We start from the raw sequence: 19,757 nt of genomic DNA, 5'->3' as shown, positions 1-19,757 counted from the left end.
TTCTCCAGCTCCTTTAGGTGTAAAGTTAGGTTGTGAATTTGAGACCTTTCTTGTTTCTTGAGAAAGGCTTGTATTGCTATATACTTCCCTTTTAGGACCACCTTTGCTGCATCCCAAAGGTTTTAAACAGTTGTGTTTTCATTTTCATTTGTTTCCATGAATTTATTTCTTCTTTAATTTCCTGGTTGACCCATTCATTCTTTAGTAGGATGCTCTTTAACCTCCATGTATTTGAGTTCTTTCCAACTTCCCTCTTGTGATTGAGTTTGAGTTTCAAAGCAGTGTGGTCTGACAATATGCAGGGAATGATCCCAGTCTTTTGGTACCGGTTGAGACCTGATTTGTGACCCAGGATGTGATCTATTCTGGAAAACGTTCCATGTGCACTTGAGAAGAATGTGGAATGTTCTGGATATATCTGTAAAGTCATCTGGTCCAGTGTGTCATTTAAATCCCTTGTTTCCTTGTTGATCTCTTGCTTAGATGATCTGTCCATTTCAGTGAGAGGGGTGTTAAAGTCCCCTACTATTATTGTATTATTATCGATGTGTTTCTTTAATAATTGTTATTAATTGCCTACATATTTGGCTGCTCCCCTGTTAGGGGCATACATATTTACAATTGTTAGATCTTCTTGTTAGACACACCCTTTAATTATGGTATAGTGTCCTTCCTCATCTCTTAATTACAGTCTTTGGTTTAAAATCTAGTGTGTCTCATGTAAGGATTGCCACGCCATCTTTCTTTTGATGTCCTTTAGCATGATAAATGGTTTCCCACCCCCTCACTTCAAATCTGGAGGTGTTGTTGGGTCTAAATGAGTCTCTTGTAGACCGCATATCAGTGGGTCTTGCTTTTGTATCCAGTCTGATACCCTGTGTCTTTTGATTGGGGCATTTAGCCCATTTACATTCAGAGTAACTATTGAAAGATATGAATTTAGTGCCATTGTATTACCTGTAAAGTCACTGTTTGTGTATATTGTCTTTGTTCCTTTCTAGTCTGTTACTTTTGGGCTCTCTCTTTGCTTAGAGGACTCCTTTCGATATTTCTTGTAGGGTTGGTTTGGTGATTGCAAATTCTTTTTAATTTCTGTTTGTTCTGGAAGCTTTTTATCACTCCTTCTATTTTGAATGACATCCTAGCTGGATAAGTATTCTTGGCTGCATATTTTTCTTATTTAGCACCCTGAATATATCATGCCAGTCCTTTCTGGCCTGCCAGGTCTCTGTGGGTATGTCTGCTGCCAGTCTAATGTTTCTACCCTTGTAGGTTATGGACTTGTTGTCCTGAGCTGCTTTCAGGATTTTCTTTTTCTCTGAGATTTGCCTGTTTCACTATTAATGTGTTGGGGTGTGACCTATTTTTACTGATTCTGAGAGGGGTTCTCAGGACTTGGATGCCTGTTTCCTTCCCCAGATTAGGGAAGTTCTCTGGTATAATTTGCTTCAATATACATTCTGCCCCCCTCTCTCTTTCCTCTTCTTCTGGGATCCCAATTATTCTAATATTGTTTCTCTTTTATGGTATCACTTATCTCGAATTCTCCCTTTGTGATCCAGTGGTTGTTTCTCTCTCTTTTTCTCAGCTTCTTTCTTCTCCATCATTTGGTCTTCTATATCACTAATTCTCTCTTCTGCCTCATCCTAGCAGTTAGAGCCTCCATTTTTTATTGCATCTCATTAATAGCCTTTGATTTTGACTTGATTAGATTTTCGTTCTTTCATTTCATCAGAAAGGGATTCTCTAGTGTCTTCTATGCTTTTTTTCAAGCCCAGCTAGTATCTTTATAATCATTATTCTGAATTCTAGTTCCGACTTTTTTTTTTTTTTTAAGATTATTTATTTATTCGTAAGAGACAGAGAGAGAGAGGCAGGCTCCCCGCTTAGCAGGGAGCCTAATGCGGGACTCGATCCCAGGACCCTGGGATCATGACCTGAGCCAAAGGCAGACGCTTAACCATCTGAGCCACCAAGGCACCCCTCTAGTTCCGACTTCTTATGTCCATACTTACTATGTTACTGGCAGTACTGCCTCTTGTTCTTTTTTTTTTGAGGTGAGTTTTTCCATCTTGTCAGCCTGTCCAGAGATGAATAGATGAATGAGAGAACCAAATACTAAAATGGTCACAACAACCCCGGAGGAATATACACTAAACAAATCAAAAGAGTCCCAAAACCGAAGAATTAAAAAAATAAAATTAAAAAAAGAATATAACCAGATAGGTGAACAGAATAGAGCAATACACTGGATCCTGTGTGTATATTGGTCTGTTTGTTAGAAAACTAGATCTCAAAATTGTAAAGAGAGAAAAACTTCTATGTACAGAAATAAAATTAAATACAATGAAAGGACAGAATGTAAAAATGAAAATTAAAAGAAAAAAAAAGGGAATATAGACAGGTGGACAGAATAGGGCAATACAATATATCCCGAGTGTATTTTGGTCGGTTTTTTAGAAGAAACTACATCTCAAGATTGTAAAGAAAGAAAACTTATATATATATGTATATTCAAAAATGAAATTAAATACATTGAAAGGATAGAATGTAACTCTAAAGATGAAAAAAAAAGACTTTAACAAAAGAAAAACAAAAAAAAGAAAACGAGTAAAAAAAAAAAAGAATATGATCAGATAGGTGAAGAGAATAGAGCCATACACTAGATTTTGGGTGTATACTGGTCTCTTAGAAGAAACTGCATCCCAAAATTGTAAAAAAAGAAAAATTTACATATATACAAAAATAAAATTGAATACAGTAAAAGGATAGAACGTAATTGTAAAATGAAAAAGAAAATTAAAAAAGGGGTGCCTGGGTGGCTCAGTCGTTAAGCGTCTGCCTTCGGCTCAGGTCATGATCCCAGTGTCCTGGGATCGAGCCCCGCATCGGGCTCCCTGCTCAGCAGGAAGCCTGCTTCTCTCTCTCCCACTCCCTCTGCTTGTGTTCCCTCTTTCGCTGTGTCTCTGTCAAATAAATAAAATCTTTAAAAAAATTTAAAAAACTCGTTGAAAAAGGAGAAAGGAAAAAAAATTAAAATTGTAAGACTAAAGAATCGTGGGATAAAAACAGGAATTCTATATGCTATATTCCCCTAGTGCTGGAGTTTTGCAGTTCTCAATGGTAGGTAAACTTGGTCTTGGCTGGGTGTTCTTGCTGATCTTCTAGGGGAGGGGCTTCTTGCGTTGATTCTCAAGTGTCTTTGCCCTGGGCAGGATTGTACCTACGTTGCCCGGGGCCAGGCTAAGTATTCTACTCCCAATTGCTCTATGTGGCTTTTGTTTCCTAAAGGCTTTCCGTGCAGGTTTAGAGGATGAGAATGAAAATGGCAGCCTCCCAGTCTCCAGCCCGGAGCCGAACGCTTGGGGCCCCATTCGTCAGTGAGCCCTCAGAGTAAAGGAGTCCATCACTCTTGTCTCCCTGGTCTCTGTCCACACTCCGTGCTCACCCAGTCTGTGACCAAGCGTTTCTGTCTCAAGCACAGGAACCCCTTTCGAGTCTCCAAATGCTACACACTCCTGTGGCACATTTCTGTGCAGCATCTCCCAGGGGAGGAAGGGGGAGTGGTTTCTCGGGTTCTGCCACTTGCTGGGCCCCTGCTCGGAGAGCGGTCGGCCCACCGACAGTGCCGGGGTTCTCGGGTTATGGCAACCCTGAGCTGAGAGCCCGCTCCTGGGCTCGCTGATTGAAGCCTTCTTCCTGGCTCCGATGCCTGTGAACTCTGTCACACTCAGGGATCCCTGGTCTTCCTGTGACCCCGAGAATCCTGAGACCACACCGTCCCACCTAGGCTTCTGCCCTGCTTTGCTGCCTGAGCGTCTTTCAGGCAGCCACGTCCCTCATGGGAGCAGAGTCCTGAAAGTTCTGATTTTGCCCTCGACTGCTATATCATTTTCCAGTGCTGACTGATGGAGGCTCCTTTCCCCTGTGGTTTATCTTCTCATACATCGCCTCGGATTCACTTCTCCGCACCTCCTGCTTTGCAGAATGTGGTCGCTTTTCTGTTTGCAGAGTTGGCAGCTTATTCTTTTCTTAGATCTCCCATTGAGTTCACAGGTGTTCAGAATGATTTGATAGCTATGTAGCTGAATTCCTGGGACCAGATGAAACTAACGTCTCCTACTGCTCTGCCATTTTGGACCCGCCTCAAACCTTCATTTTTATTTTATTTATTTTTATTTTTTTGTTCATTTTTTTTAAAAAATTATTTGAGAGAGTGAGAGCATGTGAAATAGGGTCAGTGGGAAAGGGAGAGAATCTCCAGCGGACTTCCCGCTGAGGGCAGAGCCAACACAGGGCTCGATTCCCCCCCCCTGAAATAACGATCTGAGCTGAAACCAAGAGTCGGTTGTTCAACCAACTGAACCGCTCAGGAAACCCTTTTTTTGTTTCATTTGGAAGTATATTTTACTTATTTATTAAAAGAGAAATATTTTATTTTTTATTTTAAACTGTTAGGATTTGACCAGTTTAGTTCCTTGTTGGCAAATGAATACATTCATAAATTCAAGAATGTAGTTTTTATTTATTTATTTAGAGGGGGAGGAGGGGCAGAGGGGCTGGAAGAGGGAGAATAATAAGGAAGCTCCACACCAGCTCATAGCCTGATTCCGTGCTTGATCTCACTACTCAGATCATGACCTGAGCCGAAATCCAGAGTAGGACACTTAACTGACTGAGCCCAGGTGCCCCAAGAATGTAGTTTTTAAAAAATATTCCTTTCAACATAAAATGTTAGATCTGGAAAATACTTTATGAATAAAAATCTAAACAAGTGCACATTTTACTAATGTTTTTATTGAAGTCCAGCTGACATACAATGTTGAGTTATTTTCAGGTGTACAACTTAGTGATTTGGTAAGTCTGTGTGCTATGCTATGCTCACAAGTGTAGCTACCATCTGTCACCACAGAATGCTATTACAATATTATTTTTTGTGCTGTATCTTTCATCCTTTTGACTTTGAAACCACCATTTTAATTTAAAACCCTCAAATCTTTGTTTCTGAGGTGGCAGGCAGCTAGCTATTGAGTCTAGGAATTTAAGAGGATCCCACTTCTTAGTTCTAGATTAAATAATGCAAATCCCCATCTCAGATGTGTGCATTGAGAAAAAATCCTCATCGTGGTCAAAATGCCACACTTTTATTACAGCTTGAAGAGCTACCCACCTTTCAAGATACGTGTACCCTTTGCCTAAGTCTCTGTAGTTTGGTTTCGTGGTTTAATGCCTCTTGTTTTTTATGTCCACATTTCAAGGGGTGTGCTTATGTCTCAACAATGTTTTTCTGCTGATGTTTATATAAGAAGATTGTATGTTGTATTTCACAAACTTAGTACAACCTTTTTTTCCCCCTCTTCCTCAAAGCAATGTGCAGAAGAGTTTCAGTTACATTCCAACTATCCTTGTTAGAACTTGTCATTTGGAAAATCATGCTGAGTGTCAACAAAGGAGAATGTGAGTTCTGGATAGGCCTGGGACTAAGAAGCCATTTTATTGCCTACAAAGAACAGTGGTCTTTGGCAGTGTTTTAAGTATATTGCATTGTAGCATGATAACTTGCTACGTGTGTTTAATGTGTTTTAATTTCTTTTTAGGAAAGGAGAAGTCTCCGGAGATAAGATTAGAAAGGTATAGGATAGTCAGGTCACGTGGGACCTTGGTATAAGGACTTTGGATTTTATTTTGAGCAAGAGAAGGAACCAAGGTTTTCAGAGGAGGAGTGACATGATCTGTCTGAATATTTAAAGAGTCATTCATGCTACTGTATAGAGAACAGATTCGGGGGTAGGGGAGGTAAGGAAAGTTCACAGGGCAAGAGTGGAACTAAAGAGAATGGTTAAACTATTGCAGTAGTCCAGGCTTTGACTTAGGTAGTAGCAATGGACAATATATGAAGTAGTTATATCAGGCATATTTTGAAAGTGGAGCCAACGGGATTTGCTGATTGATCAAATGTGGCATATGAGTGAAAAAGAGGAGTTGAGGATGATGCCAAGGGTTTTGGCAGAGCAGCTGGTGAATAGTTTTGTCATTTACTGAAACTGGAAGAGAGGTAGTTTTGGAGGGGAAGATCAAGAGCTCAATTTTGAGCATGTTATGTGTGAGATGCTAGTTAGACATCTAAGTGATACTGAGTAGGTAGAAGGATATAGAAATCTGGATTTCTTTGCCAAGGGAGGTGGGGGAGCCAGGGTTTGGAGCTACAGCCATGGGACTACTTGGGATCACGAAAGGAGTAAATATAGATAGAAAAGAGAAGTCGGAGGATTGATCTTTGGAAGATTCCAACTTTTAGAAATTGGGGAGATGAGGGTGCCTGGGTGGCTCAGTTGGTTAAGTGACTGCTTTCGGCTCAGGTCATGATCCTGGAGTCCCTGGATCGAGTCCCACATCGGGCTCCCTGCTTGGCAGGGAGCCTGCTTCTCCCTCTGACCCTCCCCCCTCTCATGTGCTCTATCTCTCTCATTCTCTCTGTCTCAAATAAATAAATAAAATCTTTAAAAAAAAAAAAAAAAGAAACTGGGGAGATGAAGAGAATCTAGCAAATGGGACTGAGAAGTTGCAGCCAGTAATGTGGGATGTTTCCTTGAAGCCAAGTGAAGAAAAGGGTTTCAAGAAGGAGAGTGGAATCAAGTGGGTCAGTTGCTGTGAATAGATCAAGAAAGATGAGGATTCAGAATTGATTGTTGGATTTTTTTTTTTTTTTCCTTTTTAAGTAGGCTCCATGCCTAGTGTGGAACTCAGTGCAGGGCTTGAACTCACAACCCAGCGATCAAGACCGGAGCTGAGATCAAGAGTCAGCCACTTAACCAACTGAGCCACCCAGGCACCCCTTGACTATTGGATTTTGCGGTGTAGTGGTCTCTGGGAACATGGCAAATAGTGTCTTTGCTTTACATCACTACCTTGCTTCTGTGGATTAAAACACTAGCTGATTAAAAAAAAAACAAAACACTAGCTGATATTCTTGGCAGTTGCTCTGAAACTTCTCCACTTCCTGTTTCTGTTTCACCCTTGACCTCTTTATGTTCCCTAGTTCTAAACTTTGGGCTCCATACTCTGACTTTAATCTTCCTTTCTTTCCTTTTTTTTTTAAGATTTATTCATTTTAGAGAGAGAGAGAGCGAGCGAGTGTGTGCACATGCACAAGCAGGGGGCGGGGCAGAGGGAGAGAAACTCAAGGTGACTCCCTGCTAAACAGGGGCTTGATCCCACAATCCTGAGATCATGACCCAAGCTGAAACCAAGAGTCGTATGCTCAACCAACTGAGCCACCCAGGTGCCCCTAATCTTCATTTCTGTTCTCTTCCCTCAGTTTCCCACATTTTTCTGACTCTTCTCAGGATGTTGCATGTCTCTTTTCCCTTACAGAGCTTCTGTGTGGTTTCCCTGGGCCCAGCATCTTTTGCTGGCTAAAGTAGGATTTGTAACTATTTTTGGTGTGTGTCTTGGACTCCTTTGGTATTAAGCCCCTTTCCAGGAGAATATTTTTAATTGCATAAAGTAAAATAGATGAGATTACAAAGAAAATCAATTATGCTAGAATGTAGTTATCAAAACAGTAAAAACTAATTTGTAATAAAAATACATTTGCATCTTTATTGATGCATTAAATAACATATTTTAGCAGTGTTCCTAATAGCTATCATAAATTCAAAATAGTGATATGTGTGGGGAAAAAAAACCCTCAAAGTAGTGATATGTGTGACATTTCAATATACCTGCAACAACTATTATATGAAAATATATATGGTCTTTATTAGTGTCAAAGTCACAAATACTGTCAATACTAATGTGGTTTGTTGCTATATTCATAAGAAAATGAATTTTTAAATTAATATTAAGTTAATGATAATAAAGATAAAATTTTAGTCCCATATTCCCAAGTTAAGAAACTTGAGTGAGAGCTGTAATGCTGGTGTGAGCAGACCATTGAATGGGCCACCAGCTGGAAGAACCAGCCTTGTCTGCCTGGAATCATATGTCAGTTTGGCCCCCTGGCACCTTCTCTGCCTGTGGGTGCCAGGGTATGTTCTTGAGCCAGGATAATAATTTTATAAAATGTATTTGGAAAAAAACCAGAACACTCATTGTAAACACTGTCATCTAATGTAGTATGTTTAGCTTGTTCTCTCCTAGATTCTTTTAAGTTTCAAAAATTGGCCCCCTTCTTTCTTCTTTTGCTGCTGTGTACTTCTTTTTCTGATTAGCTTATCCAAAGCTGCGTTAAGACCTATATTTTATTCTTCAGGAATTCAGATTGAGCAGTCGTCCTACATACTTTGTCTTATGGGGCAGGGACAGCTGGAGAGGGAAGATGGTGGTTTTGTGCATTCTTTCACTTCTTGGATGCTTCTGCATTGTTTTCCAGCAGCAGAGGGCCCTTCCCTTAGTGGCAAAGGAGTGAGTTCTGATATTCAGGCCAAAGGGCAAAGAGAAACCCTGCCCATTTTAAAATTGGATTGTATGTTTTCTTGTTGAGTTTTGAGTTCTTAGAACACATTTTGCAAATATCTTCTACCAGTTTGTGGCTTTTTTTTGGGTGGTTGTTCTCTAAATGTCTTTCACAGAGCAGAAGTTTTTAATTTTAACAAAGTCCATCTTTTCAATTTTTTTTCTTTCATGGATTATGCTTTTGGTGTTGTACCTAAAAACTCATTGTCAAACCCAAGGTTTCTTAGATTTTCTCCTCTGTAAGTTTTATAATTTTGTGTTTTACATTTAGGTCTATGATCCATCTTGAGTAATTTCTGTGAAAGGTATAAAGTCAGTGCCTAGGTGTTTTTTGTTTTTGTTTTATTTGTGGATGTCTGTTTATTTAAAGATTTTGTTTATTTGAGAGAGAGAGAGCACAAGCCAGGGGAAGGGGCAGAGGGAGAGGGAGAAGCAGACTCCCTGCCGAGCAGGGAGCCTGACGCAGGGCTCAGTTCCAGGACCCTGAGATCCTGACCTGAGCTGAAGGCAGACACTTAACCAACTGAGCCACCCAGGCACCCCTATTTTTAATTTTTTGAGAAGCCCCCAAACTGGTTTCCACAATGACTGTACCAACTTGCATTCCTACCAACAATGCATGAGGGTTCCTTTTTTCCCACATCCTCACCAACACTTGTTATTTCTTGAGTTTTTTATCTTAGCCATTCTGACATAATTTTCTTTTTATACTGCATAAGAATAATATATCATAAAAATCTGCCTTTAAACAAGTCTAAAAAAGTTATTTCAATAAGTATGAAATAGAAATGTTTAATGTTAAGAAAGTGTATCAAAGTTTAGTTGGTAGCATTCTCAGGTGCACATGGAATAATCAGACATCTGAATTGGTAAATTTTACAGAATATGGTAGGTGGCAGTGGGATGTCTTAGGTTCACCTAAACATTTATGTATTCAGACTGGTAAAACCACTATAGGTTGCACTTGGCACCACTTTGTTCAGGAGGATTTAGGACAGAAACTATAAGTAAGATAGTGAGAGTCCTGGGGCATCTGGCTGGCTCAGTTGGTAGAGCACGTGACTCTTGATCTCGGGGTTTTGAGTTCAAGCCCCACACTGGGTATAGAGATTACTTAAAAATAAAATCTTGGGGCACCTGGGTAGCTCAGTTGTTAAGCATCTGCCTTCGGCTCAGATCATGATCCCAGGGTCCTGGGATCGAGTTCCGCGTCAGGCTCCCTGCTCTGCGGGAGGCCTGCTTCTCCCTCTCCCACTCCCCCTGCTTGTGTTCCCTCTCTCGCTGTGTCTCTCTGTCAAATAAATAAATAAAATCTTCAAAATAAATAAAAATAAAATATTAAAAAAAAAAAAAGATAGTGAGAGTCCTTGCAGCAGTCCCTGTAGCAATTCATATTTTCTGAAGTGCTCTTCTGACAACTTAAGTTCAAAGAAATGTTTTCACATTTTGGTGCTGCAGAGAACTCCATAGGCATAGTTTCCAGGATCCTCTGCAAGGGGATTAATTACATGTCACCAGACTCAGAGAAGCTCAAAAACATGGCTTCCTACTAAGTGTCTATTGTACTTCTAGTCCAGATGCAGCTTACTAGTTTGGCAGTTTTTATCATAAGCAATGTTGCCAAGTAACATATAGGTGGCATGTTGTTTTAATCAGATTAACAGGGATTATCCCTAAGTCAAATTCTCATACATGAGGAGAAGGGGTTTTGCTCACCTTAGGTAGACAGTCATGCCTGCTGACTTTTTATTTATAGTTTTTGTTTTAGTTATCTTTCAAAAGGTTTTTCTTACTCCAAGATTATTTTTTTTAAGTCTGCATCTTCCTTTTTTTTTTTTTAGTCTACATTTCTTTTAAAACTGACTTCATTATTTTACATTTACCTGTATCTTTGAGCCACCATTTTCTGTATGGTGTGACGTAGAAACCAAAACTTTTTCAAATGACTAATCAGTTGTTTGAATCATTTATTGAATAATCATTTGTTTTCCTATTAGAAATGTCGCTATTAGAGCAGTTGTTATTAGGAGATGGTTCTTCAAATTAACAAATATGTATATTAAAATATATACTTTTAAAGCAATAACTTATTTGTAATCTTATACGATTGTGTATTAAACATTTTTTTATTTTATTTTTAAGTCATCTCTACACCCAACATGGGGCTTGAACTCACAACCACAACCCCACAATCAAGAGTAGCATGCTCCACCGACGGAGTTAGCCAGGTGCCCCATGATTGTGTATTAGATTGTATTATCTGTATGCTAAGAATTTTTTAGGGTCGTCTTTTTTCTCAAAGAAAGTGTGTGTAGTCTGAAGAGGGGTATATAATTTTTTCTAAATAGGTTTGCCTTATTGAAAGCTGTTATGCTTATTTAGGTGGCCTTCTGCTCAGGATAGTAGAAAATGGTGAATAAGGGGTTTGAACAACAAGTTTCTAGTTTCAGACCCGCCACTTCACTGACTGCTACTTTGTGCAAGTCAGCCTCTTTGTGTTTTGTTTTGCTTCATTAAACTGCATGAATAATAATCCCTATACAGCCTACTTCTGAGTATTGTTGAGGATTAGATGGGATAATAGATATAGAAGCACCTTTAATTGGAAAAACCGTTTAAATGTAAGGACTTATTGCATCTTAACTTTTCCTCCCTTTCTCTTGTAGGCAGTGTTGGTGCTTCTTTTCAGTGCCAGTCCATCCATCACGACCACATTTGTCATGATGACAGTGACAAGGTGAGGTCTGTGTTGATGTCTATTATGGTGAAAATGCATGCTGCCCTTATATTGTTGGATTCATTTGCGTTAACTGTGGACATAGGGCAAGGAGGGTGTGTACAATGTTGAGATCCAGAGGGCCTTTCTGGTTTACGTGTCAGATTATTAGACTGTTCCAGAACACTTGAGGATAATTTTCAGGAGGTGGGCTGGACTCTTGATACACTCTTCATTTTTTTACCCTCATCCCTGTCACTTTGCTTCCTCTTTTCTTGCACAGACTGAGAGGATTATCTTAGTATATGAACAGGTGCTCCCAACACCGCTAATTATCTCAGCAACTTGTGTCTGTTTCTAGTTTGAAATATTTTAGCCATTTCGATTTGGTTGTTTTTGTAGTTGATTGTGTTAGATTATGGTTTCTTCTCATACTTACTTTTTTCTCTGTATCCAAAGCCCAATTTAATGGTGAGGATTGAGAATAGAACCTGTCTGTTTCATGCCAAAGAAAACCTGCTTTGGGCCTGTTTTTTTGTTTGTTTTTAAAATCAGGTCCAAACTGTGGGTAGTTTTGTTTCATTTTGGTGTTTCGCTTCTACTCTAAAGAGATCTGGTCTTGGGGGCTTTCCAGTACTCATCAGTGCCCTTGATGGCCCAGCCCTTGGAGTAGATGCTAATGTGGGCTTGGTGTTTGGAACATCTGGCTACTGATGTTGGATGGGCTTAAATTTAGTCCTTTCCATCATCAGTTTCCAGTGGCCTCCCTCCCATTTCCTGTGTCTTACATGCAGGAATGTATCACTCCCTTGGTAGTTTTCCCAGGCAGACCAATCCAAGTGATCTTTTTCTCTGCTGTTTTAATCAAGATTCTCCTCCCTCATCCTGTTGGAGCTAGATCAAGAAGTTGGTTGGTTTTTGGGATTTTCCAAATGGCTTTCTTTGTTCTGTATGTTGATCTCTCTGTGAGCTTTGCTCAGACAGATTTCAGTCTGTTTACAGAGAGAGTGGTATGCTTTTAGCATTCCAGAGTCTCTTTTATTATTACAGTAATCCAGAGGCATGGATTTAACTTATTTTAGAAGCAAGCCACTGAAAAAGACTGCTAGACTATATAGTTGGCTCTGTAAAATTCAGTATACCACAGATTATAGAAATGAGCATTTGAAGAAAGAGTGATGATAGAGGGAAAGGCAGAATTGCTTTAGGCCAGTAATGTTGCATACTTGTGCTTTGTAATTGTGAAGATGTTTTTGGGTTAGGTTTTCTTCCCCCTGCTAAGTATAATATGCCTATCTCCATTTGTTCATTTGTGGTGGTGATTCCAAACTGTGTTCTGTTCTGTTTCCAGGTTCAAGGGTCTGGAGATAACATTTCTCTCCACCTCTGCCAAAAACTTGCCATCTACTTTAAAATATTTTTGCTCCTAATTTCTGACTCTTTGTTTGACCAATTTTGTGCTTTTAGGAGATGGCATTTTTTCCTGAAGTATGTGGGGAGAGGGAAGAGAACTTAAGGGCTTTTGTCACTTGATCAGCCCAGTTCTCAAAGAATTGTGAGAAACTGCTCTTCCCTCTCTCCTGCTTGCAGTGTGTATACTTATGATTGTTTCCCAGAGGGAAATAGAATGGATTCGTCTCTTGACTATGTATTTATAATTTATTCAAGCGATTCAGTCAAATGTATTGATTGGCATCTATGTGTCTAGGCACTTAGGAAATATATCAGAATACAAAACAAAGATTGCTGTTTTTTCATGTGTACAGTCTAGCTGGAGAGGCAGACAATAAAAAATAAACATAATATGTAAATAATAGAATATGTTAGAGTAAGTGCAGTGGATTAAAGAAAATGTAGAGCAGAATAAGTGGGATGAGAACCACCAAGAGTGGTTTGAATAGGTCATCAGGCATTATTCTGGGGAGGAAAACAGTAGATAAGGTGTTTAAAAATCAGATTTTTTATGTTTGCAACAGTTGCTGACTTATTTCTGTAACAAATCAGTATTGGTTTTGCAAAAGCAAAAACAAAAATGAACCTGCTACCTGATACATACCACTTGAATGTGTGTGTGCACACATAGACACTCACACATACATTCTCTCATTTTGAGAATTGAAGGGATTATAAGGCACAGCCAATTCAATGCTCTTTTTAAAATAAACTTGGAAGTTGTGACCCTACTGAAAGAAATGACTTGTTCAGGAGTCACCCTATAGTGCTGGGTTTAGAGCACATCTTCTGTCCCCTATACAAGTCATGCAAAATAATTGCTTAGCTATTCTGATTGTACAAATTGTCAAACACATGTTGATGCCTTGCTTAGTATCCTCACTTAACTTTCAGGCATGATCCATTTCTCAGATCTGGGAACCAGAGGTGATTTTTCTTAAAAGTTGCCTCAGTTTAATCCGCGTGTGACTGGGGATGGAACCAGGAGTGAGATGAATTAAATTTTTTTTTAAAAGATTTTATTTGTCAGGGCGCCTGGGTGGCTCAGTTGGTTAAGCGACTGCCTTCGGCTCAGGTCATGATCCTGGAGTCCCGGGATCGAGTCCCGCATCGGGCTCCCTGCTCGGCAGGGAGTCTGCTTCTCCCTCTGACCCTCCTCCCTCTCATGCTCTCTGTCTCTCATTCTCTCCCTCTCAAATAAATAAATAAAATCTTTAAAAAAAAAAAAAAGATTTTATTTGTCAGAGAGAGAGAGAGTGCAAGCGCCTGCACAAGCAGGGGGAGTGAGAGGCAGAGGGAGGAGCAGGTTCCCCGCTGAGCAAGAATCCTGATGTGGGACTCGATCCCAGGACCCTGGGATCATGACCTGAGCTGAAGGCAGACGCTTAACAGACTGAGCCACCCAGGTGTTTCTGGACACATGTTTTAATTTGCATTTCTCTAACGACTGAGTATGCTGAGCATTTTTTTGGTATGCTTATTGGTCATTCCAAATCTTACGGTCAGTTAAAAAAAATCAGATAAAGATCTCTTATTGTTCTTGGAGATTTTATTTATTTATTTTTTAAGCACAGGGGCAAGAACAATATACAGAGACAGACTATGTCATAAGAAAACTCACTCTCTTTGCATTCTCTTCATGGTTAAAATAAAACTAAATTGCTCTGATTATCTATGGCTGTATAATTAATTACCCTAAAATTTATTTGGTGTAGAGCACTTGTATCTTTCATGATTCTGGGGTTTCCTATGTTCAGCTAGGTCACTCTTGCTTGGAGTTTTCCCATACAGTTGCAGTCAAATGGTGTCTGAGGCTGGAGTCATCTTGAAGTCCTCAATCACATGTTTGATGGTTGATGCTGCTTGTCAGCTGGGACTTCATCTGAGACCCTTGGCCCGAGCACCTAAATGTAGTGTGGGCTTCCTCACAGCATGGCAGCTTGATTGCAAGAGTGACTGCTCCAAGAGGACCAGACAGATGCTGTATGGCCTTTTATGACCTAACATAAGAAGTCACAAAGCATCTCTTCCAGCATAAGTCACAGGCCTGCGCAAATTCAAGAGGAGGGAACCTCAGTCTCACCACTGGGGCATAATGTCAGCATAAGAAGAAGAGAATGAAGGGTGGGAGAACTTACTATGTATGGTCATCTTGGGAAATATAATCTGCGTACTATATATATACTTGAACATCAGCTAAAATGGCTGCATGATGTTCTACTATAAGGATACATGGTAATTTATTTAACCTGTCTTTGTAGAGCTTTAGGTCATTTTAAAAAACTATTATGCATTTATTGATACAGCAAATATTTATTAAGTGCCTACTATGTGCCAGGCACTGTTGAGTCACCAGGATAGAGTGGTGTAAAGACTAATAAGGAAGGTCCTTGTTCTTCTGGTGCTTATTTTTTGTGAAAAGGGCACAAAATGAACTGTATATGTAAATCAGTAAATAATTAGATACTTGTAGGTGCTGTACAAGTAATTGGGCAGTTGGCTACTCTAGGTGTTAGGGAAGGCCTTTAAGAAGGTGACACTTGGGGCACCTGGGTGGCTCGGTTAAGTGTCTGCCCTCAGGTCATGATCTCAGGGTCCTGGGATTGGGCTCCCTGCTCAGCAGGAAGTCTGCCTCTCCCTCTGCCGCTCCCCCTTACTTGTGTGTGCTCTCTCTCTCTCTCTCTCAAATAAATAAATAAAATCTTAAAGGAAAAAAAAAAAACGTGACACTTACGGTCTGAATGATAGGAAAGAACAGGTTGTGAAAATCTGGACCATGAGGGGAACATCGTAGGGAGAGGAAAGGGCTAGTGCAAAGGCCCTGAGGCTAGAAAGATCGCCCAAATGGAAGGCTAATGTGCACAAGCAAGGTGGATGAGGGTAGAAGTGGTATGAGATGAGTTTGAAGAGGTAGGCACAGGACAGGTCATGTAGAACTTGGTAAGCCAGGGAAAGTTTAGTTTTAGTTCTGCCTGTTATGTATGGGAAGCCTTTGGAAAGTTTTAAGCGAAGGAATGAGGTCTCGTTTGTATTTTTAAACATCCCTTTTGCTGCTCTGATGAGATTTTTTTTTCTAACTGTGGTAAAATACACCTAACATAGAATTTACCATCTTAATCATTTTAGGTCTGGTACAGTTCAGTAGTGTTAAATACATTCACATTGTTGTGTAACCAATCTCCAGGGCTCTTTTATCTTGCAAATGGACACTCTGTATCCATTAAGTAGTAACTCCTGGTTCTCTCCTGCACAGTCCCTGGCAACTACCATTCTACTTTCTGTCTCTGAATTTAAGTGCTCTTTGTACCTCATATAAATGGAGTCATGAAATATTTGTGTTTCTTTTTTAAGATTTATTCATTTGAGAAAGCGGGGAAGCATGCACAGGGGGAGGGGCAGAGGGAGAGAATCTCAAGCAGACTCCCCTCACAACCCTGAGATCACCACCTGAGCTGAAACCAAGATTCCCATGCTCAGCCGACTTGAGCTACCCAGGCACCCCCCCTTTTTTTTTTTTTGGACTGGCTTATTTCACTTAGTGTTGTCAAGGTTCGTTCAGGTTGTAGCATGAATGTTGGAATTTCTTTCCTTTTAAAGGCTGAATAACATTCCACTGTATGTATATAACACATTTTGTCTATTCTGCATGGATGGACATTTGGGTTGCTTCCACATTTTGACTCTTGTGAATAATGCTGCTAGGAACATAGGTGTACAAATATATCTTAGAAATATACCCAGAAGTGGAATTGCTGGATCATTTATATTTTTAGAGTTTTGAAGAGCTACTATACTGTTTTCCAAAGTGGCTGCACCATTTTACATTTCACATCCTTTCCAACACATTTTATTTTCTGTTGTTACTGTTTTTAATACTAGCCGTCCTATTGGGTGTGGGGTCGTATCTCATTGTGATTTTGATTTGCATTGCCCTACTGATTAGTGATATTGGGCATCTTTTCATGTGCTTATTGGTCATTTATCTTCTTTGGAGAAATGTCTATTTAAGACCCCCCCCCCCTTTAGAGAAAGAGCACATGAGCAAGTTGAGGGGACAGAGGGAGAGAAAATCTTAAGCAGCCTTCATGCCCAGTGTGGAGCCTGACGCCGGGCTCGATCCCATGACCCCGAGATCATGACCTGAGCCAAAAGCCACCCAGGCGCCCCAACCTTTGCCCATTTTTAAATCAGGTTTGGTTTTTGTTTGATTATAGTTGTTTATATATTCTGGGTATAACCCCTTATCAGACAGATGATTTGCAAATACTTTCTCCCATTCCGGAGGTTGCCCTTTTACTCTGTAGGCTGTGTCCTTTGCACAGAAGTTCTTATTTTGGGGGTGCCTGGGTGGCTCAGTTGGTTAAGCATCCGACTATTGGTTTCGGCTCAGGTAATGATCTCATGGGCCATGGGATTGAGCCCTACTTCAGGCTCTGTGCTCAGCAGGGAGTCGACTTGGGGATTCTCTCCCTCTACCTTTCCCCCTCCTCATGTGCTCACCTCCTTTTTCTCTCTGAAATAAATTAATTTTTTTTTAAGTTCTTATTTTGAGGAAATTCGAATTAATCTTTTTCTCTTGTTGCCTGCGCTTTGGTGTCACATCCAAGAAATTATTGCCAAACCCAGTCTCGTGAAGGTTTTCCCCTATGTTTTTACCCTAAAAGTTCTGTAGTTTTAGTTCTTTTTTTCTTTTTTTTTTTTTTTAAAGATTTTATTTATTTATTTGAGAGAGAGAGCACAAGCAGGGGGAGTGGGACAGGGAGAAGCAGGCTTCCTGCGGAGCAGGGAGCCCGATGCAGGGCTCGATCCCAGGACCCTGGGATCATGACCTGAGCCGAAGGCAGTCGCTTAACCAACTGAGCCACCCAGGCTCCCCCAGTTTTAGTTCTTAAGTTCAGATCTTTCACTCATTTGAGTTAATATTTGTATAATAGGGTAGAGTAAGGGTCTGTCTTCATTGTTTTGCATATGGATGTCTAGTTTTCCCAACACCATTGCTGAAAAGAGTGTTCTTTTCTCATGGAATTATCTTGGGACCCTTTGGGGGTCATTAGACCATATATGCAAGGGTTTATTTCTGGGCTCTCTATTCTGTTCATTTGATCTGTGTATCTATCCTTATGCTGGTACCACAGTGTTTTGATTATTGTAGCTATGTAATACGTTTTGAATGATGTATTTCTTAAGCCTGGATTACTAGAGTAGAATTGAATCAAAGGATATGAACATTTTTTTCAGCCTTTGTCTTTTTTTGTATATTTTTTCACACATACGCATCAGTTTATGCTTCCATATGAGAATACTTGTCTCGCTTCCTTTTCACATTGAATAGCATCCATAATGTCAAGTTACTTTGTGAATGATGAAAAATGGTTTCTAATTGTTTTAATGAGTATTTCTGTGATTACTACTGAGGTTGTATAACTCTTTATACGTTCATTTGTTCCTTAGTCACTTACTGCTTTTTAAAAATTTGTCCTTTGCATAATTTTCTTTTGGGATGTTCCTATTTTCCTATCACTTTGTATAGGAACATTAATCATCTGTCATATTTGCAAAAAATTTCCCAGCTTTTAATTTTTAATGAAGTGTTTTTCCCATTCAGAAATTTAAAATTATTTTGGGACCAAGTCTATTGGTATAGTCCTTTGAAATGTATTTTATTGCTTTTACTTCTAGGAAATCTGTCTCCAGAATATCTTCAGATATATCCCTACATTTTCTTAAAGTTTTTAAATTTTATATTGTGCTTTCTGAGCTGTATGGTATTATGTGATGCAGGGTGTTTCAAATAGATTCTCTCTTTGCCTTACTGTGGACTATCTGAGGTGATTAGAAATACATTGTAATGATAGGTATTTTGAGATTATTCTGTCGCATTCTTGTTTGGCTTTTGAAATGTCATTGCCTACTAAATTTAATTTGTTTTTATTTATAAGACACTCTCATAACAGGAACAAGTAAGCAGAGGAGAGAGAAATAAACTTCTGTGGGAGCTTAAATTTTCTATCTGCTCTATAAAGAGTTGTCCTGCTTTAAGGGTTTTTATTTAAGGTGATCGTTTCTGTTTTTTGTGAATCTGCTCAGGTAACACACTTTCTTCTTAAAGTTTGGAAACGGCCTCTTGAGTGTGGCTTGGGCCAGAGGGTACAGGGTCTGTAGAGATGTGCCATGTATCACACTGCAAAACCACCCTGGTTAGTCAGTGTCTTCAATGTATGTAATCAGTGGAAGCTACCAGGAGGACACACTGGCATTTTCAGTGAGCTGGCCACACCTCACGAATGCAGGGTATAGAATTCAGTAGCCAGGGGCATCATCCAGAGCAAGGTTATCAACTATGCAGTCACATGAGCTCCACCAGCATTCCCTACAGGAAATTCTGTTCTCCATTAAACATGGTGAAAGTTACAAGATATTCCTGTGTTCTGATCTGCTTAGAGAACATTCTCATGTTCCTTTCATCTTGACCATTTAAGTCCCTCTCTCATTACCAGGTCCCTTTTTAGCAACTGCTTTTTCATGATCTCCAAAGTGAAGGTGCTAGTTGTCTGTGTATGCTTTTCTGTTTCTTAACCAGTGTTTATACTATGATTTATTTATTTTCTTGAAGCACTTACAATAAGTATAGTCCATGTTTACTGGCTTTTGGGGTCATATTTTACTTCAGTGTCTAATTCTTAATGATTGGGATTGGAGTCCTTGTTCCTTGTAGCTGCAGTTGACAGTTTTCGCGGGCCTTCCTTTCCAGGTGTTTCTGGGATGCCATAGGTATCTTTTCTGGAGGCTGCTTGCCCTCCTAGCTAGCCCTTTGACTCAGGACCTGTTGGTCACCAGCTTTTCTAAGTGCTGCTACTTTCACTAGTGTCACTTTGGCTCCAGTTTGGGCTCACTTCCTAGGCTACTGCATTTAGTAAGACCATAGTAAAGGGTCAGGGATTTAACAGGGAATTAAAACAACGAGAATTTAAAGCTGGGTATGAAATATGACTGTTTTCAGAGTATCCTGGCCCAAGTTTTGTTTTGACGGCTTCTCTCCCTAGTCCTTGGCCTACTGCAATGATAGTTAACCTATCTTTCCTCAGGGGATGCCTTTAAACACTGCTGTTTCCTCTTCAGAGTCGACTCCGAA

The 19,757-nt window shown here is 39.9% G+C and overlaps 1 protein-coding gene across 4 annotated transcripts in view; it reads left to right on the top strand.

Moving 5' to 3' along the window:
- Positions 1-19,757, top strand: part of RNF38 (ring finger protein 38) — a 122,224-nt gene that overhangs the window by 48,639 nt on the left and 53,828 nt on the right. For 3 of the 4 annotated variants that reach the window (XR_010407805.1, XM_045882692.3, XM_045882690.3), the window contains exon 2: positions 11,124-11,194. The exons of the other annotated variant lie outside the window; for it this stretch is intronic. Coding sequence is in view for 2 of the 3 variants with exons in the window: in XM_045882692.3 (XP_045738648.2) it covers positions 11,124-11,194 (71 nt within the window). In the remaining variant the exon portion in view is untranslated. The remainder of the gene's footprint in view (positions 1-11,123; positions 11,195-19,757) is intronic. 4 annotated transcript variants of the gene reach the window in all.

Source organism: Mirounga angustirostris, unplaced genomic scaffold, assembly GCF_029215605.1.
Source record: "Mirounga angustirostris isolate CCGP_5_RB_7025 unplaced genomic scaffold, mMirAng1.0.hap1 SCAF_15, whole genome shotgun sequence".
NCBI lineage: Eukaryota > Metazoa > Chordata > Mammalia > Carnivora > Phocidae > Mirounga > Mirounga angustirostris.
This window is presented reverse-complemented; position numbering and strand designations above follow the sequence as displayed.